The sequence below is a fragment of the Coffea arabica genome, chromosome 3e, assembly GCF_036785885.1.
Source record: "Coffea arabica cultivar ET-39 chromosome 3e, Coffea Arabica ET-39 HiFi, whole genome shotgun sequence".
Taxonomy (NCBI): Eukaryota; Viridiplantae; Streptophyta; class Magnoliopsida; order Gentianales; family Rubiaceae; genus Coffea; species Coffea arabica.
Genome location: NC_092315.1, coordinates 6,481,005 through 6,505,317, shown reverse-complemented (window position 1 = coordinate 6,505,317; position 24,313 = coordinate 6,481,005). Strand labels below are relative to the sequence as shown.

At 36.6% G+C, this 24,313-nt stretch overlaps 3 protein-coding genes and 1 long non-coding RNA gene across 7 annotated transcripts; all 4 read right to left on the bottom strand.

Moving 5' to 3' along the window:
- Nucleotides 1-59: 59 nt before the first annotated feature.
- Nucleotides 60-8,477, bottom strand: LOC113736276 (uncharacterized). Of its 2 annotated transcripts, XM_072084595.1 has the most exons (10): nt 8,218-8,477; nt 6,194-7,950; nt 5,031-6,019; nt 4,861-4,947; nt 3,301-3,453; nt 2,950-3,110; nt 2,723-2,870; nt 2,347-2,469; nt 2,141-2,228; nt 60-517 (listed from the first exon to the last, which is right to left on the bottom strand). In XM_072084595.1, exons 2-10 carry the CDS (start codon nt 7,623-7,625, stop codon nt 330-332), a joined length of 3,369 nt encoding a protein of 1,122 aa, XP_071940696.1. In that variant the 5' UTR covers nt 7,626-7,950; nt 8,218-8,477; the 3' UTR covers nt 60-329. The 2 variants fall into 2 exon arrangements, with proteins under 2 accessions (XP_071940696.1, XP_027118969.1); XM_027263168.2 differs by having other exon boundaries at nt 5,031-7,950.
- Nucleotides 8,478-9,978: 1,501 nt separating this feature from the next.
- Nucleotides 9,979-14,666, bottom strand: LOC113736274 (probable voltage-gated potassium channel subunit beta). Its single transcript, XM_027263166.2, has 4 exons — nt 13,946-14,666; nt 13,193-13,339; nt 11,372-11,536; nt 9,979-10,362 (listed from the first exon to the last, which is right to left on the bottom strand). The coding sequence occupies exons 1-4, from the start codon at nt 14,507-14,509 to the stop codon at nt 10,249-10,251; spliced, it is 990 nt and encodes a 329-aa protein (XP_027118967.1). The 5' UTR covers nt 14,510-14,666; the 3' UTR covers nt 9,979-10,248.
- Nucleotides 14,667-15,909: 1,243 nt separating this feature from the next.
- LOC113736387 (purple acid phosphatase 23-like) lies at nt 15,910-20,209 on the bottom strand. Of its 2 annotated transcripts, XM_027263328.2 has the most exons (8): nt 19,711-20,203; nt 19,420-19,611; nt 18,212-18,548; nt 17,793-18,010; nt 17,506-17,696; nt 17,004-17,285; nt 16,770-16,892; nt 15,910-16,134 (listed from the first exon to the last, which is right to left on the bottom strand). In XM_027263328.2, the coding sequence occupies exons 1-8, from the start codon at nt 19,973-19,975 to the stop codon at nt 16,006-16,008; spliced, it is 1,737 nt and encodes a 578-aa protein (XP_027119129.1). In that variant the 5' UTR covers nt 19,976-20,203; the 3' UTR covers nt 15,910-16,005. The 2 variants fall into 2 exon arrangements, with proteins under 2 accessions (XP_027119129.1, XP_027119130.1); XM_027263329.2 differs by lacking the exons at nt 15,910-16,134; nt 16,770-16,892 and having other exon boundaries at nt 17,145-17,285; nt 17,496-17,696; nt 19,711-20,209.
- Nucleotides 20,210-21,181: 972 nt separating this feature from the next.
- On the bottom strand, nt 21,182-22,024 carry LOC140038618 (uncharacterized). Of its 2 annotated transcripts, none has more exons than XR_011842193.1 (3): nt 21,867-22,024; nt 21,634-21,736; nt 21,182-21,516 (listed from the first exon to the last, which is right to left on the bottom strand). It is a non-coding gene; the product is annotated as an uncharacterized lncRNA (long non-coding RNA). The 2 variants fall into 2 exon arrangements; XR_011842192.1 differs by having other exon boundaries at nt 21,634-21,761; nt 21,867-22,023.
- Between the last annotated feature and the right edge of the window lie 2,289 nt (nt 22,025-24,313).

The window sequence follows — 24,313 nt, the reverse complement described above, 5'->3', positions numbered from 1 at the left end:
TAACTTTTTGACAGGAAACTAAAAACTTCACCATCCCATCAAGAGATGGAGAATGAGAATTAGAAAAGCAAAATAAAATCAGGTGTCAAAATATATTATTCTCACACTGAATTAGCAACACAAATGTTAGAAAGTAAACACATGAATGCACAGTTGAGAACATGAATTTTAATTTTAGTCGGTTTCTCCATTAACTAAATTTCCGTACTGTACAAAAGACTACAGCAGGCTAGAATGGGGTTCTCTACTCTCTCTCTCTCTCTGTGTTTGTATGTATATTTTGTTCTTCTTACAAAATCTGTCTTTTTGACTTACATAAGATTTAAGTTTTATCTTCTAGCTCGAATCTGTCTCGTTGGCTGCAGTGCCTTTGACATGATACGCAGCCTGTTTGTTATTTGTGTGAATGATGGCCTTGCAGCTGGATCTGGTGACCAGCATTCTTCCATCAACTTTCTCCACTCAGGATCACAACGTTCAGGGATGCTAGGCCTGAGAGTGTTATTTACAATCCCACCTAAAAAAAGAGTCAAGAAAACAAACCTTAAACTAAATTATGATATACTGCATTTTGAGGGATAATAAACAGAAAATGAACAGCAGAACATTATGTTTAGGACCAAGCTGCGAAGTGCAGAAATCAGAACAGGACTGCTCATCACTGATCATACACTTGATGATGCAATGAGGCAGTCAATGTGATTGAACAAATTCTCCCTTAAGCACCAGCTGATTATTAAACAGAAAATAATATATTATCAATTAACACTTACCACCTCAATGGAATCTTATAACTTTAGTCGTCTATAGAACATACAGTATCACTCTACTGAATGTTTCTAAATATGGTAAAACCATTATTCTTGCCTATTAAGAATTACTTCATAAAACTCAAGGGTTACTTATCCAAATGCAACCTTTTTTTTTTATCAGAAATTACACAAATATTGTTTGTTCCCGAAATATAAGAAACTCAACTTTATTGTCCACAGATTTCCTTCTTCCCATCACTGCTTAGAAGTCAGACTTATATATCTTAGAACAGCTATTAAGCCCAATAATGTTTTTATGATTTCCAAAATATTTGGGTAAATAACCCCAAATCCTTTATCCAACAAGCATTGAAAAATCTCTTGGTTATATACCAAAAAAGTACTAATAATAATAAATATTAAAAAAATTGAAAAATCGTATAAGCTGGTCAAAATACAAACTTTTAAAGTAAACCTCAACAAGAACTTCTGCAAGCCAGATTAGGAGACTTAACTCATAACTGCATTAGATGAATCATTTTAAGAAATTACAGGAGCTAATACCCCACAGCATTTGATTTTGTTGAAATAAAAGGAAAATAAAAAAGCAAGGCCTATGTTGATTGATGAGATACTGTACATGTTACGAACTTCAATATCAACCTTCAAATTGATTCCATTCAGGTAGCTGCACATGAACCATCTGAGTTGCATTTTAGTTTCTCTTTCAAGTTCTATCCGCTTTCTGACAATGCATCAGAAACATATAACCAGTAGCCAAGAGTGAAAAGTAAGTTTAACTTTCCAATTTTTTTGAAGAGTTTAGTTGGAGAACCTAGTTGCCCTCATTTGTTTCTTGTACAGAAGCTACTAAGGAACGTCTTAACTGTCTTCAAATATGCATATAATGGTGTCCCAATGAAATGCAGAATTTCACAGCTGAGGTGCCTTTTCTTAGTTGTTTCTTCTTCTGCTTTTGCTCTTTCTCCAGACAACAGATGAACAAAGAAATTTTAATACAGAATTCCTGTACTCTAGTTCTAAACTAGCTTCAATAAAAGAAGTTAAGACTCAATCAAGCACATAGCATACATGAGGAGATCCTTAGATGCTTTTGCAAAACCAAGTTGCAGCTCTGTGGTGGCAGTTCCGAGCATAGTTATTTATGTAATAATTATGATGAAATGGCATTTCTTCATAAGAGCCTACCGCTTAATATAATCATAGGAAGCATTAAATCTCAAAGTTGATTAAACATATGGTGAATTTTTATCCAAGCTTAATTGTTACTCCAAGTATTAAAGTTCCAAAACAAATATTATGGGGCATATATCAGGAAGAAGATATTTCTTTTATAGATCCATTGCCAAAGTAACCACAAATCTTACCTATGATGGCGCCACAGTGCAAGTTGGCATAGGGCTCCTCTCCTGTTTGGATCTCCCACATTGTGATGCCAAATGAGAATACATCGACCTGTCAAAACCCATAGAAGGTGAATATGAGACTGAATGGACAATGTGTAAGGTTTGTATTCCAGTCTTCCTGATTATTTGCTCTCCAAAATCAGAAACTCTGGGAATAGAGAACTAACTTTTTCAGAAACTCGATTACTACTTCCATGCAATAGCTCTGGAGCCATCCAGGGAAGTGTTCCTCGCACACCACCCGAAACAAGTGTATTTCGCTTAATTCTTGACAGTCCAAAATCACCAACCTGAAAACGATGGCAATCATTTTCATATTTGAGGTACCAATCAATTCATTGAATAAAACCATGTTGGAATCATGTCTGACTGAATAAAGCATCTTGAACAAGGACCTTTCAGTTTACTAAAGAAGGCCTAATACTTGAGTCATTAAGACTTACAAGTGAATTTCAAAACAAACACAAATGGATGTATCCAATTGAAATTTAAACCAATTTTCTGGATTACTTGGTTCCGCATTGAGTTCATTAGCATAAGTACCTTGCACACTGGCCTTTGAGGATCTCCCAAGTTAACTAGCAAGTTGTCACATTTTAAATCAAAATGAACTATATTCTTCAAATGCAGATACTCCATGCCAAAAGCAGTATCAAGTGCAATCATAAGCTTTTTACGCCGATCAAGTGCTCTGAAAACAAAGTACCAAGTTCAGGAATCAGTTTTTTCTTCGATCTTCATTGAATGGATAAAGAAAGAACTTGAATTACCCCTTCCTTAAGAGTGCATGTTTTAACGACCCATCAACCATATATTCAGTTACAGTTGCCAATGTTCCCCCAGGTCCATCAGGAACGACCCCATAGAATGCCACAATATTGGGATGGTGTAGCTTAGAGAGGATCTGAGCCTCTTTCCAAAACTCTTTAGTCTGCAAGCATAGAAAAGGTCCTGTTTTATATCTTGAAGTTACATCGAGCATGAAATATCATCAACCTAAAATGGATACTTCATTTCCTTTTCTCTTTTGAAGGAAATTTAATAACTTCAAATTACTTCAGGTGTAAAATTGTATGCGGGAGAGATTATTTCTTCATCATAGTAGAGAGAAAAGAACCCACCAATCGCTCTTGCTCTGAATTTCTCCCAGCAAAACAGCTCTTTTTAATTCTCTTGATAGCAACATCTGTTCCCCTCCACTTTCCATGGTAAACAGTTCCAAATGTACCAGATCCTAACTCTTGCAGTTCTTCAAGATCAGCATATTTTATTATCTGCGAATAGTTTATGAACAAATTGATCAAAGTCAAATAAAATTATCACTAAATGTGAAGAGAAAAAGCTCATTATGAGCATTCAAATATTATCTCAGCCATTCATTTTGTTCTTTTACAAGAAATATAATTATAAAAGAAAAATAGTAATTCAACCATTTTATCTAGTTAGTACAGACAAAAAATTCATATTTTCTAGTCTTCACAGTATACATCTCAAATGTTTAGAAAGCAATACTACAATCTAGTCTCTCTACAGCATGATTTATCCAAATGTCCAAAGTTCTTCAAGCAACAATCCAAGAATGTGAGCATACATGGCAAAGGAAAAGCTAAAACAGCATCTAAGATAGTTTGCATGCCTATGTTAGATCCTGATCATTGAAAGTTTTCACAATCATATTCCTACAGCAGCCCTACTAAATGAGGATCCTAATATAATGTTATAATTATGATGAACTTCTGGAGTAGGAACATTAGAGGTAAAAACAATTATATATTGAGGCAATGGAACATGAGTCACCATCAAGGTATGATGCCAATGACATGCTCGCTAATTAATAGTTTTCTTGATTGAATCCAGTTCACTGTGAAGTTATGAAGCCCTGCCTTCTCTTTCTCTCTCTTAATCCCCGTTTCTTTGCAATATCTCATATTTTTTGCATAAACCAAATGGTTTATTAGCTTGGTTATCATGGGACAATCAGAAGACAGGAAAATTGTGACAGCCCTGCTCGGCAACTTCTTTACTGACCTCTGGCTTATTTTGACTTTAAGTTTCAACATTTTATGACAACTCAGTGTATAAGAGTTTCTATGAAAAAGCTTTTGACAATTAACTAATACAGAGTTACATTTGATGCTTAGGTTCAACATATTTCATTATCTGTATAGATTTTTCAAACTCAAAAATCTGAACAAACCATCTTTCGGGATCTAATATTTCATTTTTGGTCTTACTAAGTTTGAAAACTAAGAATATAAGATGGTATATCATGCACAAAATGATAAACAGATAGCTTTTTTCCTGGCAAATGTAACACTGACTTCATCAAGTATGATATCAACACTAAGAGATTTACATTAGTAGTTAATATATCAGATGGCCAAACCCATTGCAGATTATTGCTGTAACTCTGGACATAATTAGCCTTATCTAGCGAGTAAAAAGGCCAGATTTTCCGCCGGACTTATGAACTCCAGCAAGGTAACAATATATGAACCACAACTTTGCACCAAGTTTCATCCATATGTAGTATCATAATTTATGTGAATGAGGGACATTTCTTTCTCTAAGCTCAAGAAATTATGGCAATTCAGGAAATGCATAGACAAGAAGAGACGGCACTTCTAAGTACCCTTAGAACACTTTCACTTGTAACTCAGAAGTAACTAAATATTTTAAACCTGTAAGCCATAGATTCCAGCTTCAATTTCAATCAAAGCAGCATCACCAAGGGGGTCAATATTACCATCATGATCAACATTCCCTTCCTACAGATTGCACATTGATTTGTCAGATTTCAGAATATGAGTAAATAATGATTCAGTAAGGGCAAAAGAGAAAAAAATAACACCTCGTGGTCAGACTCTATGGCAACAGATTCAGTCTCTGTCCCATCACTTGGCTCATCTTGCACTAGTGGGATAACCACCAGGGAGGACGGAATATCTGGCGGAATGCTATCAGTTACATCCTCTACAACAACAGTTGATTCTGGTCGAATACCATCATGCTGATCAGTTGAAGGATGAGAGACAGACATCTGATCTGGAAAACAGGATGTCTCTGAAGAATCTTCCTTCAGACTCTCCTTTTTCACACTCTTATGAGGACCTTTCACCGTTTCAAATTCAGGATCATGCACAGATTCCTTGTGGACGGTATCCAACCCAACTTGTTTAGCACTATCAGCTGGATTAGGAAATGAAAGATCATTACTAAGAGGATAATTCAAGTTCAAGTGCAGGCAGGATTCATCCACTGGTCTGTCCATTCCCTGATGTGTAGATGATTTTAGTCCACAAGAGTTGTTAATGGCATCCCTGCTAAATGCTTTAGCCCTAGTCTCACTCTCTTTTTGGCTTCTGATGAGAAACTCAGATTCATTAGGTTCTGATTGATGACCTTGTGGTTGTGAGTTCTCAGATGTCAATGAATGCGATGTGGAGTTTCTGCTTGTGTTGCCTTCCGGCTCTACTGGCAAGGGACAGTCAATGAGCATTTGATCAACAGGTCTTACAATTTCATGAAGATTAATGTTATCTTCTACCAGAGTAGAATTAGATGTATTTCTATCAGTAAACATATTATGTGTCCTATCTTGGTTAAAAGTTGTGCCTTCATTCTCTGTCCACATGAATTCCTTGTTCAAATCTGGTGTTGACAGATTCTCATCCCTAGCATTTTGGTATTTCTCTGAGCTCTCCAGTTGTTGAAGCAGCCATTTTTGTGACGAATCACCATATGAAGGTGATTTTTCTACTACATAATTTGATGGGAATGGGTTCCTTTCTTCAACTGTGACTTTAGCTTCCTCTTTTTGTCGCAACTGTGGTTGAGATACTGCATGAACCATTCTGTTGTGAGTTTTAAATGAAGTACCAATACCAGGAAACACACCAGCTGTGTCTTGAGGGAAAGATAAATTTTCAGACTGCATTGCAATCTCATTTACCATATGCCTTTCTTTGTCCATTTGAAGTTGACCACAAGATGGTGAAGCCACAACACTCTTACCAGTGGTATGAATATGGGGATCCAGTTCAGGAATCTGGTTGGAGTCCATACAGTGGCTGACAGGGTGAAAGTAATTTCTCAATTGGACTGCTTCTGGTGGTTGATGATGATAGTAGCTTGTGTTGTTGAAATATTGATACTTGTCATATGATGGTTGCTCGGCAGCATTTGGACTGTTAAATTCATAAGCATTAGACCGTGTCATATCCTCATACAACTTTGTGTAGCAACTCCTAGGATCATTGATTTGAACAGGCACCGGAGACACAGAAGAAGAAAGAATTGACTTAGAAGGGTACTGTGGGGTATTAAAAACCTGAACTTTGGAGCTTGGATTACTCATTCTATTCAAGGAACTGCCCCCATCTGGTACCTCCAAAGGATGAAAGGAAATCGGAGAGTCTCTTTGAACAGGACTACTATCCAAGGCATTCCCCATCTGGCTTCCTAGACTCTCCCTGCTAGAGCTCCTCCGAGGACTTGGGTCCAGCATGCCATTAACTGCAACAACATATTGGTAGTCAGCATCACCCTGTGGTCCAGTCCTTGCTTCAAAAGAACATGGGCTTTCAGGATCATTCGAAGAAATAAGGAATATCCGCAACCTCTGAGAAGTTCTTTCCAAATCATGATATTCCTCTATCATATGATGGAGATCTTCATCAGAAGAGACAGATATAAGTGCATCAAGGTCCTCTCCTGGGAGCTGATATTTTATTGTGTGAGGTTGATTACAGATTGCAGCTGTCTTCCTGACAAGTTCGCTGTAAGTTAAATTTTTCCTAATTGACATAATTCTCGTCTCCCCGCCGACATATCTAAGCTTCCCATCTTTTGGCCTTGGCAAAATTCTTCCTCCAAAGCTGCAGAGAAACTTCATCTTTCCAGGAAAAGAACCATCTGTGTATCCCAAGCCAGAGTTGTGAGGCTGGTATGCATTTGGGGAATCTGAAGGATATATAGATAGACCAGAAAGAGTTCTATCGATATTACTTCCATCAGAGAATCTTCCTTGTTGCTGTCCATTGGTGGTAGTATACTCCATACGATATCTGTTTGCACCACCAAAGCTTTCCCGGTTCTCAGCATCTAATGCATATCCTCCTCCCTGAGGAGAAAACTCAGATAGCTCTGTACCACTTTCAGAGTCTTTTCTCTGTAGGCCAAGAAGGCCAGTAAGATCCTCATACACAAGAGGGCGACTCTGAGCAATATTTATGCCCGTTCTATTCTGCTGTTGCTGAAATGAATCAATTATTACTGGTCTTCTAGGTGTAAGACGTTCCCTAAGGAATTCTTCAGAAAATTCCTCACCCGTCTGCAAAGAAACATTAAGTCCACTATTATGTCTACAGTTTTCATCACTTGGAACAACATTAATTGGCTGAACATTGAACAGCTGGCCCGAAGTAACAGGAGTTTCACCCCTCATGATTCCAGAAGCAACCCAAGATCCTTAAAACCTATACAAACACAAAAACCCCCCGTCAAGATCTTCACAAAATCTTGGGAATCAACTCTTTCTAAACCTCAAGTATGCACAAACTAAATCCGGAAGATTCTGCAACTTGCTCCCTCTCCCAGCTACCCACAAATGCTTAGCATATGCATCCAGAAACTCCTCTAATTGGCCCAAACTACACCAATAAGCCAGACTAAATCGATGTACAGTTATCCTTTATTTTCTCAGATTGACAAACTTCCCTTCAAAAATTCCTGTTGCTGTCCACTCAAATCAGGAATTCAACTGTATCAACCTACCAAAAGAGCAAGAAAACGAAAACGGAAGCAATCAATCATGAGGGCATTATTTAATAAAGGCATAAGCTGAAAAAACGCTAACACATTTTATGATCAATGATCCCAAACTGAATGCATACTATTCTTTTCCCTGTACACAATTACAATTCTTGTTTTCATCAATACGTAAGAAATGATCATGAATTTCAAGGTTTCTTGATAAAATTAGAATAAAATGAATAAAACCAAATTATTTCTAGCAAGTTCATTGAACAATGACATACCTGTTTGTAATTTGTGTTGTGATCAAAATTTTATGATAATTTCAGGGTGACATTTGGGATGATGACGGCGAAATTAAGGTTAAAGGGTTCCAAGAAAGGAACAAAAATTGAAGAAATGGCGTTTTGATTTTATTTAATTTTTTTGAGGTAGGGAAGAGAAGAGAAGAGAAGAGGAGAGAGAGAGAGAGAGAGAAAGAGACAGAGAAAGGTGGGGGAAGGGCGTTGCATGGGTCTCGGCGTTTTCAAAGAGGGGAAGGAGTGTGAGAGCACTGTGTTATTATCGGTTAGCACTTACGTTAACGCGGCAACATCCCAGCGTGTGGTGGGGTCCTTTTAACTGTTTAACTAATTTTTCAACATTCCTAGTACCATGTACTACTATGTTAGTCTTGAATCTTTGCGCACTTGCCAGCACTAGATGCCTCGATTGATAAACACAATTACTTCTTCACAAAAAGTTGTATGTTGGGAATTTTGCCGTCGATGTGAGAGCCATGTTAGTAAGATCCTGTCTTTGAATTTTATTATCGATGTAAGAGTTGCGTTGGTGAGAAATACGTAAAAACTCTTGTAAACTTAAGTTTCAAAAGCATAATTTGACATGTGGTGATGATCGGAGCCGATCCCATCCAAATTTAGTTAACTCGAATCTTTACGCACTCCATTTCTCATCAAGGTTTTCTTTTTCTAGAAAATATTTGCATGTTTAAGGCAAAAGTCTTGTTTTCTAGAAAATATTTGCATGTTTAAGGCAAAAGTCTTGTATAATTTGAAGGAATCGTGGGAGCTATTGTTCATCTTAGGTGAAAAATAAAATATGCCATAAAAAATTACTACGATATTCTTATACAAGAAGATGCCATTTGTACAAAATGGTGGTATCTTTTTGTAATGGATGTGGCATGTAAGTTAAATTTAACTTAAGTTGAAAATATTTTCATCGTTCAATACTTAATTTATTATATATTCAATTAAAAGCGGAGAGTAATCAATTTCCATCCTCACATTTCACAGTAGTGTATTTTCCCTCAATACGAATATCCATCCTTCCTGTTTCATTAACTAAGATTTTCACTTTCTGTCAACAGTCAAGTGGCTATGAAAAAACTCCCAAATCCTCTCTTTTCTTCCCTTTCTCTTGCAAGGTTTGAAGTTTTCGTCGAAGAAAAAAAAAATTTCTCCTTTATCGCAAGAAATGATGGTCTATGGCTGTGTTTCCTTATTTCCTACTGCACATATCAAAATTGAACCTAGGACCTTTATACTCACAAGAAATCATTTTTGGGCCTTCATCTCCTTTGTAATCTGCCCACATTCTTACTGGCCTTCCAAAACGTATTTTAGCAGGTCAAAGCGAGGACTTATTACAGTTTAAAGTAACGCCCAAGGCAAAACATCCCTCCTCGACCAACAAAAAGTCCTACTTAAACTCTTCTGTTTCCTGCTCTTCTTTTCCTAGTCACGGATGGCCGAACTGAATATGCCACCCAATGAACCTACTGAATATGCTACCCAATGAATATGCTTCAAAGATGATATATTCTACAGAAAACTGCATTGGGTTCATTTAACTCTCATAGGAATTGACACGTTTTGTATAGGTTTCTTGGGACTTCAAGAACCTGTACTGTCGCAGATTTGTGTACCTAAGCAATCAAAGGAATTGAGGCCCCTTGTGCCAAATAAACAGGCACGCATATACGCAAACGGGGTGGGGAAAAAGCAGTGTATCTCAGCAACAGAAATATCAAACAAATCAAGTCCAAAACCCAAAGACAACATTGCGCACGTCTGCTGAGTGTGTTTCCATTATTTTCGATTTTTTCTCAAGTACGGGAAAAGGAAATCCTTATAGATAGCAAATACCATAAAAACACTACGTATCATGTAAAATTACAGCACATGAAATAGAGCCCATATTTGACTACTGCAAGAGCTTTCCTCCGAATAACATCATCAAGCATGGAAGAAAGTTGGCTCAAGAATCAATGATTGTGCACAGAATCCACACCCTTCGATCCTCTACCCCGTCTACCGGTATGAATCTGGCCGCTTTGGTTTAGTCTGAACTACAGCCTCGATCTTCTCCATCACAAGGGGTGTCAGCTTTGGAATGACATCTATAGCTTTCATGTTCTCTTTAATCTGAAATTCAGAAGTTTTTGTTTTCAAGCAGTGAATATGCAATATTGATTAAATATCCAGTAAGAAAAGCATAATTATTTGACGAACAGCATCAAAATAGTAGGATGTTGTCAAACCAGAGTACCGCATATATTTGGCCAAAAAATGCTATTGATACATTAAAAAACTTGGTTACTATTAAATATACAAGATCTAAATAGCAGTAGTCTGTGACATGCATTTTGCTAAATCAGAACCTTACATCAATGGGCAGAGGCATCAAATTTGATATGATAAGTAGAATCACGATTGCCACTATAAAGCAGAAAGGCAAATTCAACTGTGAAAAGCAAAGACAGAGACGCACGCGCGCACAAAAGAACAAAGGAGCAGAGTAAATTCTCAAAATTTTTTGATTTGGCAGGACATGCAAGACTTGATTCTGCAACATATACATTAATCAACATAACACTTGTTGCTTGCAAAGAACCACTTCCAGTAGGAGAAGAAAACAAATAAATCATCTCCCATGATAGCAGTCTCAAAAAGATTATCCATATCTGCATTGAGCAGATCAGATGAAACAAAGACTAACACATCATAAACGACTGTGTGAATCCAAAAATTCCAGCTAATTTCTGTCCTGGCTTTTATTATTTTATTGTGCTTCATTTTAATATTTTTGAAGCTTCTTTCCAATATAAGATATAATGTAAACCAAGTTCATTTACTTATTCTAGCTTTATTAAGATCATTACTAAGATTGGCAGGGAGAAGATAAGTGGTAAAATTCTAATACGATAGCATACAAATTAATCAACTCTATGGAAAAGCACATGGAATTAGTCAAAGAATTAATCCATTCTTATGAAAGAAGTCTAAACAGCATACAACTTAGAGGCTTGCATATCTCTGAAAAGCCAAAAACTTTCAAGAAGATAAAAAATTTAAAAGAAACGTAAGAAATCAGCAAGGCACAACTTTCCTAGAATAGGAAGCAGAGGAATAAGCCACCTTAAATCAAACTGACCTGAGATTCTTTGGTCGCACCAGTAATAACCGATGAGACATTAGGATTTGCAGCACACCAAGCAATTGCAAGTTGAGGCAAAGAAACATCCAACTCCTTAGCAATGGGTTTCAGTCCATCAACCTTCCTCAAGACGTCTTCTACCAATGATCTGCTTGCAAGATTCTACAAAGCATGCATTAAACATTAGTTTATTGATAGGACAGGGACCAAAGGGTAGCCAAACAGGCACAATGTACCAAGATAGAACTAAAACTGTACAAAGATGTATGTCAAGCGAGAGATGCAGCCACAAAGCTTCAGCAAAAATAGAATTAACCAAGTATATAAACACCCCAACTACCCTCAGCCCCTATTCAGAACAAGTATCAAAATATTTTAATCACAACAGTTAAAAGAGCTACTCTAATATCATCCAATCATGCATCAATTTAACGAAAAAGCAGTGACAGTTTGCGAACAAAGAGGATGAGCATATCCCACAAATTTCACACAATGCCATTCATTGATTTGAAAAAATTTTTGGAATGAACTTCTCGATGACATCAATATCAGTCAAAACAGTTAAACAGACTACGAACTATAACCAATCTCCTTATCAAGGGAGAAAGAAAGCAAATTTTCTAGTACTTCCTCTCTGACAAATTCTAAATGTCGTTCAAAGAAGGGCAAAAAATTGAACTACAAGCTATGCAGATTCAGAAGGTATAAAAAATCAATGTAACAATTGCCAAGCAGTATGATGTTGAAATTACCATGAGAGGCATACAGTAAATTCAAGAAAATCAGAAACTTTACCCAAAAAACAAAAAAGTGACGCAAATAAAATATGAAATGAGGAGACAGAAAAACCAGATTTCAAAAGAAAATCTCGTCATTCAGCAGGATTTTAACTTAATTTATTATGTTGTTTGAAGTATGTTGGTGCTTAAAGTAGTAAGTTATTTGTCCATAGGAGTTGCAGATGGGCTGCTGCAGTAATTATTTATTTAGTAGCTTTATGATGTCATTGACCAACACTGTTCTAAAAGCAGCCATATAATTACTTATCTTGAGCAGCAATACACTTGTAGATTGATTAAATCTTGGTCTCTAAGAATAGTTGTCACATAAAATAAAATGTATAGCTGTCTTATATCACCAATGTGGCTTAAGATATCTCCCCTCAATTATTCTAATTTCCTGCACTTTTTCCTGTCCGTCAAGTCCATATCTAGAACAGACAACTATCCCAATCCCTCCAAGTAGTCACTGTTTTCACACCAAATCAGCAGCTTTAAGTCTCGTAGTACTACTCCACAATCATAGTGGCTTCCTAGTCATAAACTTAATTTCGCAAACTGATGATTAACATAGACTCAGTGCTGACAAGTAGAGGTCCTGCAACAAGATGATTATGTCCAAAGTAGTAGTTTTCACCAGATTTACTTATAAGTGTCATGTCTCCAACACCTACCCACCCCCCCCCCCCAAAAAAAAACCAAAAAAAAAAAGCAAAGAGAAGCCTTTAGGCTGAAGCACTCAAGGCCTGTCATCAGTATTCAGTAGATTGTATGCTGGATAAAACCACAACTCTGAGCCCCATCAAACCCCCCCCCCCCCCCCGAAAAAAAAATAAAGAACAAAACCCCAAAGAGAAGCCTCTAGGCTAAATCACTCAAGCCAGTTGTCGGCAGATTGTATGCTGACTGACACCACAACTGAAATTCTCAGAGGAGGCTGAGTAGAGCAACTATGGCTAGACTAGGACGCAGATGAATTTTGTGGAATTTGTATTAAAGATTTACAGTAGCCTGTGTACCAACTCCGTGACCATTTTACCTTGTAATTATCCAGTGCAAACCGAGTGTCAGATGGACGAGGAGAACCCAATGAATACTTTCCGCTCAGAACACCAGACGCAAGTGGACTCCATGTGGTAAGACCAATACCATAGTTACTATAGAGAGGGAGATACTCCGACTCTACCTGCAGCATATCATAGCAAATCAGACACGTGAAAATTTTGATTATCACAGGGAACAACAATGAAACAAACAGATAGGTGAAATAACCATTGTCTCTACAAGTAACTGGTAAAAATCTAAGCAAAACAGTCTCCATTATCACAAGAATGGTATTACAGTAGACGATGATAGAAAGCTAAACTTAGATCCGGCCTTTAACAATCCCTTCCAGCAATCTACTAGACGTCCATAATTAGCTTCCTAACAAGGACCATGAAACTAAAACGATATGGATTTCAACGACCAAATGGTCCAGCTTCTATAAAATAACTGGTTTTGATGAGTTCCAAGGACATTTCCCGAACAAACAAATAGAAGACTACCATAAAATAAAAAATCCAATCGATCAATAATGCCATCAACTCCACAAATGGTGCCTATAAATCCCCAAGAAGCATATCAATCTCAAGAAATGATATTTCAAATTCAATCTATGAATATAAACACCAGCATTAACTCATAACTAAACAACAACATACTATCTCAAGAAACCATATAACTTTAATTTTTCAAAACAGAAATCCCAAGTAAAAACACAAACTTTATTCCATGAATAAACTTCACAAACCTTGTGCCTGGAGAGCAGATTATACTCAGGCTGTTCAACAATGGGACCCACAAGATCCAACCTCAGAGCAACAGACCAAGCTTCGGTGATCTGCTGAGCAGACCATTCACTGGTCCCCCAATAATAAGCCCACCCCTTATCGATCACATAGTTCATAGCCCTCACAGTCTCCTCAATCGGGGTGCTGACGTCGGGCCTGTGGCAGTAGATGACGTCAACATAGTCCATATCCAATCTCTTCAACGAAGCTTTGGTCCCTTCAATTACGTGTTTCCTCGACAACCCTTTATCATTCGGACCAGACCCGCCCCAGAAAATCTTGGTGGAGATTACGACGTCGCTTCTCTTCCATCCCAGCTCCCGAATCGCCTGTCCCATGATTTCCTCCGCCCGGCCGTTGGCGTAAACCTCGGCGTTGTCGAAGAAATTCACCCCGTGATCCCTGCAGCATTGGAGCAGACTCTTGGCTTCTTTCACGTCCAATTGATTCCCGAAGGTTACCCAGGCCCCGAAAGAAAGCTGGGAGACTTTCAACCCCGATCTACCCAAGTTTTTGTACTGCATCTTGGATATCTTGGAAGGATTTTTCTGGGCTTTTCTGTGGGTTTTTCTACTGCGTGCGTTGCGCGTGAGATAAGGAGTACGGAGGAGGAGGTGGAAATGGCTGGGCCTTGAGTGTGCCTGAGGCTGTAAGAGTACTGTCGGGGTTGGAATGGAATTTAAAGAGTTGAAGAAGCCAGCTTTAGGTAGAAAACTGCAATCAAGAACAAGTGACACTTGTCATTTTTGAAGTTTTTTTTTTTTTTTTTATCACAGGTCAATAGCTAGTCAAGCCAATTCCTATACACCAAGGGAGATATCCAACTAGATCTAAAAAAATCGATACAAATTCGATACAAATACCATCATTATCTGTATAGCCTTAGAAAAAATCACATATAGTGGCATATTAATAAAAAATAAGATTTAAATTTTTGATTTTTTACCTCACCAAGATTTAAAGACAAGATTTGAAGTCTTGACCTTTTACTCCATTAAAACTTAAAGTCTTTGGCGTTGGTTGTCATTTTTGGAAGTTGACAACTTCTTTTTTGATTGGTTTGTTTCAACTTTTTTGATCAAGAATGTTTGAGAGTGTCTGAGAAGTTTGAAGTCGGTATTTTGCTAAACAATTGGTTGATCAAGTGATAAAAAAAAAAAGTATCTTTTTCGATCAAGAATGTTTGAGGGTGTTCAAGAAGTTTGAAATCAGAGTATTTTGCTAAACAATTGGTTGATCAAGTGATTAAAAAAATGCTAATACATTCATTTATCATTTTTTATTGTGATTTACAAGTACTTAAATTGTTATTTGTCTATCAACTTTAGCAAACTCATGTTTGGAGCTGCGATAACTTGTTAGGAAGCACTCCAATTCATAAAATTTTTTGTCAAAATACTTATTAAGTGGTTGATCATATAATTGCTTAGGTGCCTAGTTACATAAGTAGTCTTTCCATTTGATAGTAAAGATAATTTTGAATTTGTAAAACATGTTTACACTTCATGTTTATCAAGATTTTTGGGCAAAAGCTACAAATTGATATATTATTATCTTTGTTAAAGTATTTAGCGATGCTCTTCTAAAATCACGTCCTTTCTTATGGTAGCATAATCAATCCAGATCAAGGACCTCTTCAACTGCAATATCTAATTGTGTTCTATAACTCAATCGAGCGAGCCCTTCTTGTCCCCCATGTAGAATGAGCAGAAGATTTGCAATTGGAAAGATGTCTTAGGATATACTGAACTCAAATCATAATTCAGTTACCATTAATCTCTATAAAAACGTTACCTTATCCGAAATCACTTGTGTTTATTTAAGAGTTTAGATTTTGAAAACATAATATCCCTTTAGTACCATTTCAATTGTTTCGATTTTTACATTTCAATCGTGATGATATGTACATTGCAAAGAATCCACCTACAAAAAGCGATTGGATGGTGCACTTTTATTTTATTTTATTTTTCCGAAACGATAGAGATTGACTGGATAATGGACTTGATCGTTCACCAATTTCTCAAGTCAACAACCATTGAAGGGAAAAACAAATCAAGGAAAACAAAGAAAACATGAATCCAGGGGACAAAGAGGCTTGCACTTGAGTTGCAGCATCTTTTGGAGATGGTGATGGGGTTATTTGAGAATGCTGCAATACGATGAACACAAATCATAATTTAGTGCTGCAATCATAATTTGTAAGGAGGGAAGTGGAGAGAGAATAAGTAAGTAAAAGGGATTTTCCAATCAAAATCTACTCGGAGAGAAGTAAAATTCAGTTATATACAAACGTGTGTGTATATATATGTGTGTGTGTGTTATATGTATATCTTGCTAAATTGTTGCAGAAAAGATGGAAATTTAACAAAGCACTACATATTACATACTTCTCCTCATGTTGCATGATCAAATTCTACCGATAAGAGATTCAGGACACCTTAAAGTGTCTCTCTAGTCTCTAGTGAATAGGAAAATAATATCCAGAAAAGAGCTACACAAAGAAGGAATGTATTTCAAGATTGATGTCCATTTCCAGTGCTTTTGTAGTCTCAAGAATGCCGCTTATATAAAACACTCAGAAATCAGAATGGAGAATGCCATGCGTAATGCTTTCATTATGATGATCCATTAATAATTGCTGATGTGAAAATGGCGATCCATTAAAGCAAAATGCTTTCACTATGATGCCGAATATTCTGGAGTTGTGATGGATTTGAAAAAGTTGTCTAACTAGTATCGGGCAATTTTCTAGCAGGCTAAAGAGAGAAGACAGGAGAAACTCACCTTAGAAGCAGAAGAACACAGCTGAGGTTGTCGAACAATGTAGATTTGATCACCAGGGCTTTTTAACCCATAAATTTCCTGATTCCTGTGCCATGTCCACAATGCATGTGTCGAATTTACAACCTGAGGAGGCAGTGACACAAGAAGTTTCTATGTAATCATGAAGGAATTAATCAGTGATGCAGTGCGGACTGCTGAGTAGTTGATATGGAGGTGGCTCAGAATCAGATTTACCTCAAGAATTCCATGTCCAAAGCTGCTCTCCCTGTATGCACTCCACTCGGGCTGTCTGTCCCAGCAAAACTGGCCTTTTGCAGGTCCAGAGGAGAAATTCAAATGACATACACCTCCAAATTCTGGCACATTGTCTCCAGGTGAAGGACATTTCCCGGGTTCATCTGCATGATCAACATCAACCTTCTCAATATTACCACCATCTCCGACTGTTATGTAGACTGGGCCACAAGGATCTAATGTGCGATTGTAAACTCGATTCATCCGCTCATACGCATGCACCTGCCATAGAAAACTATGTCTAATCAAAATGTCCAAATGCAACTTCATCATTATGAACTTTTTAATCATCACATTAGAACAAATTGTTGACCAAGGACACATGCATCTTTCTTCTATTAACACCATATGCAGGAATTTCTACCCAGGGTTTAAAAATCAAACAATAAGAGCAGCAAGAGAAATGGAATATATGCTCAAAGTTCAGCATACTTCAGCTTACATGACCAGAAAAGACGATGTCAATGCCATATTGGTATAGAAGTTCTTCCATTTGCAGCCTCATACACTCAAATTCCTGATAGTGAGATGAGTAGCTATTATACCAAGGAGGATGCCATGCAGCAACAACCCAAGGGGTCACACTGCGATCTATCTTGTGCAGGTCATCCTTGAGCCAAGCATACTGAATGCCTATAACATTTTCAGAATATCAGCAAGGCTTTGGTTACTGAAAAGTGAGTATAAACTAGAATGAAGTATATTACAAGAAGCTCATGAACTATTTACCAGTCTGATTGTAGTCAGTATAAGCTCCTAACATGATAAAATGTGCCCCTCCAGCATCAAAGGAATAGTAAAAATTACTGTTAGAGCCTGATTCGTTCGAAGGAACAGAGAACCTTGATAGATACGACTTGAATGTTACTCCAGCTGCTTGAGGCTCAATCTCATGGTTCCCTTCTACAACCATCATGGGGACTCTAGAAATGAGGGGCTCCATAAACCTGGCCATCTAAATCACCTCAATGAGACAAAGGAATAGGAAAATCTAGGTTATGATAGCACTTAAAACCTGATATTTGGATAAATCGTCCACTCCATTCATCCTAATAGACATATTTATGTTTTGAAAAAGGAGAAGAAGAAGAAGAAGAAAGCATGAAAGATTGCAATGAGTAATCTGTTACATAATAGGACTATTTTACCTTCCCCAGCCATCCCAGCGAGGCTGGTACGTCTCTCTTATAGGTGCATCTGGAAACTGACAAGAAAAGCATGAAGCTCCTTTACCCCCTGTTGTAAGATACTGGTTTGCATAAGTTAAGTCACCAACCATCAAAATTATTGCTGGATCATTGCTTGTGAGATGATCGATGGTTGTTGATGAATTGCTTGTGAGGCCTAAATCTCCAACAACAGCAATTCGAGGAGGATACTTGTTTGGGCTGGGCAATGGTAAGGTCTCAAACACAAACTCCTCACTCACAGCTGCTAAAGAACTATCACCACACTTGTAGTAATACTTTGTCTCAGGTTCAAGACCTGCAGGAAAGCCAGGGCTCCTTTAACTTCAAACTGAAAAGATCTATGACTTTCCTCTTGATAAGAATACTACCTCAAGATGATAGAAAGAGAAATGAGGCACCTCAAAAATCATTCTGATGTTTTAGGATTTTCAATATCATATCCCTAAGGACAATGTTCATGAAAGACCAAAACCTGAGTGCTCCAAACCTTGTGATACAATGTGCAACAGTACAGGCATCAAGATCATCAGAAGCCTGTATGACCATATTGAATTTGAACTTGATTGTTCTGTTTTGTTAAACTGGTCTGTAATTGAAAAACAAGAACTAAATATATGGCATCTATATATCTTATAAAAGATTGTTTTGCAGAATTTATAGGCCTTACTTCATGAAGAAAATACAGAAGTTACTAAAAGCAAGTTACTTCCCTCTGTTGAACATAGCTAGAGGTTGAGATATCTGTTAGCCAGAGGACTAACTTTTCCATGGACAGTTTGATGTATGACATGAGGAGGAAAGGAGGTATAACCCATGACCACTAATTTTTCTTCAATGCAGGATTAACTGGGGATATATGAAAAAGTAAGATGGCCTGATGTACATTAGTGAAAAAGTAATACAAGATTTCACAAGTCCATGGAAGCCAAATCTTGATACCTAACATTTTGACAAGAGCCCTATCATCTGATCCGTGAAACCAGACTTTAAGTTGAAGATATCAATATCAGATAACCTGTTTCTAATGTTAAAAGATTTAATTCTTTACCGCTTCTATTTGACCATAATAGATGCATCAGATAGCTGGCAGCTTGCATCATCCCACAGGTGTCTCAAAATATAGATATAGTATTAAAGAAAAAGGAAAGTTGGAGCATTATTGTTACCCTCAATTCTCACATGATGTATAATGCCGGAGGTATAATTCCACAGACCCTCGTACGGATACAACTGATTATAAACCAGTGAGACCCCAGTTTTGTTCATTGTATATTTTCCACTTTCCTTCCCATACCACACCTCACTGGCCACCGTTGATGGATCAAGTGCAGTTACATTTAATCCAATCTGTGCATCCCCTAAAATCCATCACAAGAAAATCAGCCTATTCAGACACAGATTTCACACGGGAAAAAATCAAGTTACTAGTTAAGTTTACAGCACAGTGCATAACTTACCAGTTATCCAAGAAATCCACATTGAAGTTGGAGTAGATAATGCAAGAGCAATCTGTTCTGGAAACATTCCCGTAACGTTCCTTTTGAGCCTTGGATGATCCATAGGCAAGTCATCACTGCCTAAACGTAGTGATGAATCAAACCTTTGAGTCACAGGCTCAAAAGGACCATCTAAAGTTGTCGGAATTTTTTGTGCAGCCACCAAAATGAATCCTAGTACAAATAGAATAATGCGAAAACCTGCACTAATCTTGATCTTCCCCATGAGGTTCTGTTACTCACAAGTGTTTCCCTTATTCTTTTCTTGGTGAAAATGGAGTCAAGATTGTACAAACATGGCTAAAGGTTTAGCCCAGTGTTTGATCAAATTTCGTTTTCTTTTGGTACAATTGGTGCTTCTATCACACTGGAAAGTTAGGACTCGATAAGTATGGGGAAAGGTATGGTTCAGAAGCAAAATCATCGCAGCTGTAGGTGGAAACTGGAATATTCTGTTGCTGTCACTAAGAAGCTACCAATAATTCTGTGAATATGATGTAATAGGTTGACTTTTTATACTAGAAAATAAATGACAGAATAAAAACTGGTAAACAATATTTGGTTATAATATTTGATTCTGCTTTCAAAGAACACTACTATTTTGTTGCTTTTGGTTCATGTCCAAAAAAGAAATTGTGGAAAGTGAGACAAGGTTTTGGTTAAGATGAAACACGAGCATTGGGAAAACTAGAAGTGTGTGAGTTTTCATGCAGTCAATCAAACAACAAATTAAGTAAAACATAGGAATACTGTAAGGCTTCATTTGAATTGAGAAATTTGATAAAGGATTTAAAATTCAATCAATTGCTCTAGTTGTTTGGATTTCTTAAGAGCAATTTTGGATTTGTAATTTATTAATTATTAAAATACTTTTTAAACACTACAATAATTTGTCTAAACAAAGAGAAGAATTTGACAGAATTTCAAATCCTTCGTCAAATCTCTCGATCCAAACGCAACCTAAAAGAATTGATTTTGCCAGCATTGTTTAAAATGCTGTATGTTTTTTTATACCAATGATTTTTTTTTTTTTTTTAGCAATGTGTAAACATACTGGATTATGATGTTAAATGTTGTTTAATTGTTTTTTCCCAAAAAAAAAAATGTTGTTTAATTTTCAAACTAGTTTGTCATTCCACTATGATGTGACTTCAAAATTCTTGAACCCTTTTTCTTTTTATGTCCATGGCGATGTAAACTACAAAGTTTTTCTTATGTTATTTCGTAAGTAGTTAAGTTCCTTTGTTGGCTTTTGACTGAAACGTTCAACCAATACCCAAAAAGATCGAAGAAACAAGAAACATAAAAGGCTGTTGCAACTATGATATGGAAAAAGTAAAATTCAAGAAAACATGATTAGGCAAGGCTAATGACTAAAATTAACAAACCTAACATTTAAACATGACTGGAATAAATAAAAGAAAAGATATGATTGTCAAATAAAATCTATATAAGCCCCCATCAAACATAAACAATGGTGGAATTGACAAGCAATCAGATCATAACTATATGGAGCAGATGCCTTGTTCTATAAGCAGTTGGTTGAAAAAATGAATTGAGAACAAGCCCAGAGTTAAAGGCGGGCATTCCACAGGAAATTCGGGCTAGCCTCCCCCGATTTCAACAGATGTTCAATTTCTTTAGGGGGTTTCAATCCCCAGGCTTCAGCTCTTTGCCAGCGCTCAAGTCTGCTAAGTCCAGTGCATGGTCCATATGCCATATTCATGTCAAATTGCCTTAATAATTGCTCATTTGCATCATAATCATCTGAATATAAGAGCCAGGCCACTTGTGGGTTAAGCAATTATCCATCATTCCCAAAAAAAAAGGATTGATTAAGACATTAGGAACTACAAGATTAAGGGGTGTTAAGAGGTCTTCAACCTTGAGGAACAGCAGCAGATTTGGTTGATTTCTTCTTCGAAGCTTGTGAGGATTTTGACTTATATTTTGTGATGCTTGTCTTCTTCTTTTGCCTAAAGTAACCCTTCATGTTGGATTTTGTGATTGTTCTTTATCAAATCGATTTCATAGATACAAATCTCAATCAAATTATAAGCAAGATAGATAATCATGGCGAAATTGATAAAATTGCTACAAAGAAATTAGAGGCCTACCTTAGTAGCTTGAAGCCTGACTTAATGGAGTGTTCAAATCAACTTCAAACTTCAAATTGCCTATAAATGCTACTTTTCGACATGGAAATTTTCTGGGGCCTGGACTTGTTGAAACAGTGGGACTCCTAATTGAAAAAATTCCCAGATATAATAGATTTCAACATGATATTAGTGGTTTCCTAATATCTTAAACAATGATATTTGATTGAAAAAAAAAATTTTGTGAGTAAATCTTATATACATCGACGGTGTATACGCTATCACGGTTAGATATACGATACATATGCAAAATTTGAGTTTCAAATTCAAATTCGGATTATTTATCATGTATCTAATGGTAAAAATGTATACTGTCAGTGTACAAAAGATTAATCTTTTTTTAATCGCTTGACATGTCCTATTCTCTAAATAGTTAAAAAAAAAAATTGTACGTTTCTTACTTTCTTAACAAAATTGAATGATTTTCCTCTTTCATTGGGTCACATGCGCTTGAGAAGTGTTGCCAATGTAAAAAAAAAAAAAAAAAAAAAAATGAAAACCCAAAAGGCTAAAATTTAGAATCCAAAAATGCAAAAATTCAACTTTACATCTGTGACAACCAAGATTCAGCATGTTTTCACCAATCACCATTATTTGTCAAGGTAATTGCTTGTGTCAGACTTTCACTTCCCCTTGATGCCCAATCTATATAAAGCAGAGCACAGACAAAATCAGAAAATTTAGTTAGAAGGGGTGAGTTTTAACATATCTAAAGTTATATACATACATATATATATATATATAGTATTTTCAAATTTTTTGCAAGGAAAAAAATTTGAATTCACAAAAAAGAAAACCTATTTGAAAATTCTTCAATTGTTAAGGAAGGAAAACCTAATTTTTAAAAACTTGCGAGGCCTCTCTCTAGTTCCGTCCTTGAAGCAGAGAAAATAAATTCAACTTCAATTTTGCTCACATCAATAATATTTGTAGCATTACACATTTACAAATATCACCGTCCAATTTTGCTGTACATTGGTACTTTCTCTTGCATGGAAATAGACCCGACTTAATGGCTTGGGCAAGAATACCAATCCACTGCAAAGCAAAGTGCAACTACTAAGTCCCACAACAGTGCATGATGATGGACGAGTGTCTGGATTGTATACCTTCCCAGACATGCGCTGGTGGTCTTGTGCATGATGGAAGCTATTCATGCCTCCTGCCTGCTCTTCTGCAGGATACAGCAATCAATCCATGAAATACAAAAGATGTGATATGATTTAATTTAGCCCTCTTCAAGGGTGCACATGTACACAAAGTTGATGGATGATTGTGGTCCAATGGCCAACAATCCTTGCATAAGTTGGGAAAATTGTCCAATATTGGTCCCAAAAATATTCATGGCATGTCACTTTTTAGGGGCGTAAATGAACCTGATCAAACTGAACAACCTAGTGTTTAAGGCTGTTTAATTACTTTAACCAGTTTGAAATTTTGTTCAACCTTGACTTGTTTATTTATCGAACCGAGGTTGAACGAGCCTTTTTTTTTAAATCGAGTTCAAATGTTATCAAATATAAAATACTATTCAAATTTGACTTGACTAGTTAGGCAATAAAGCTTGAACGAGCTCTTATCAAGCCAAGCTCGATTCGAAGATCGAGCAGTTTGATTCATCTTTCAACCGTAGTCAATTTAGAATCAAGTTTAATATGATAATAATTTTGATATCCTTATATAATACTTGTACCATTTCAATTTTTACTAAATGGCTTTTCATTGCTTTCTTCTTTTTTTTTTTTTTGGTGGGTTAGCCTTTGCAGTTTTGGATGTCTGTAAGAAACCCAGAGCCCAAGCGAACTTCCGCTAAGATAGCAGCAGGTGCAGTGCTTTGTTGAATAACGCCGCTGCTTTTGCTTTTAAAGTCGGCCCACTTGCTGCTGGAACCATCCGTTTTGGAGAGCCAGTCTATCGTGGGCCAAGTACTTTTAGCTACACTAAAATATTTCTTTTTCAATAATTGAAAATATTTCTTCAACCCAAAAAAAAAAAAAGGCCTGGAATAACTTAGAGTAGGAAACAATGCCTCTTTATTTGAGTTTTGTTCAGTTCTCTTTGATTGATGTAGTTCTTACAATATTTGACGTAAAATCAGACGATTTTGGTATAATTGTAAATTTTACACCAATTAGTTGACAAATTTTACTATTACACCAAAATTGCATCAGTTTACACTGAAAGTTGTGACGAATTACATCAACCGAACAAAACTCAACTAGAGAGACCCTAAATCCGAATAGAGTAAAGCGCAGTGAAACATGTATTTCATATTGTCATTTTCACTAGACGGAAATAGTCTGTATGGAAATACTTTAGTAATTAGCTGACTTGTTAGCCACTAATCCTATTGCTTGACAAGATCAGTCCTAGTTCGCAAAGCCTAGTTTGGAGACAAAACTATATGT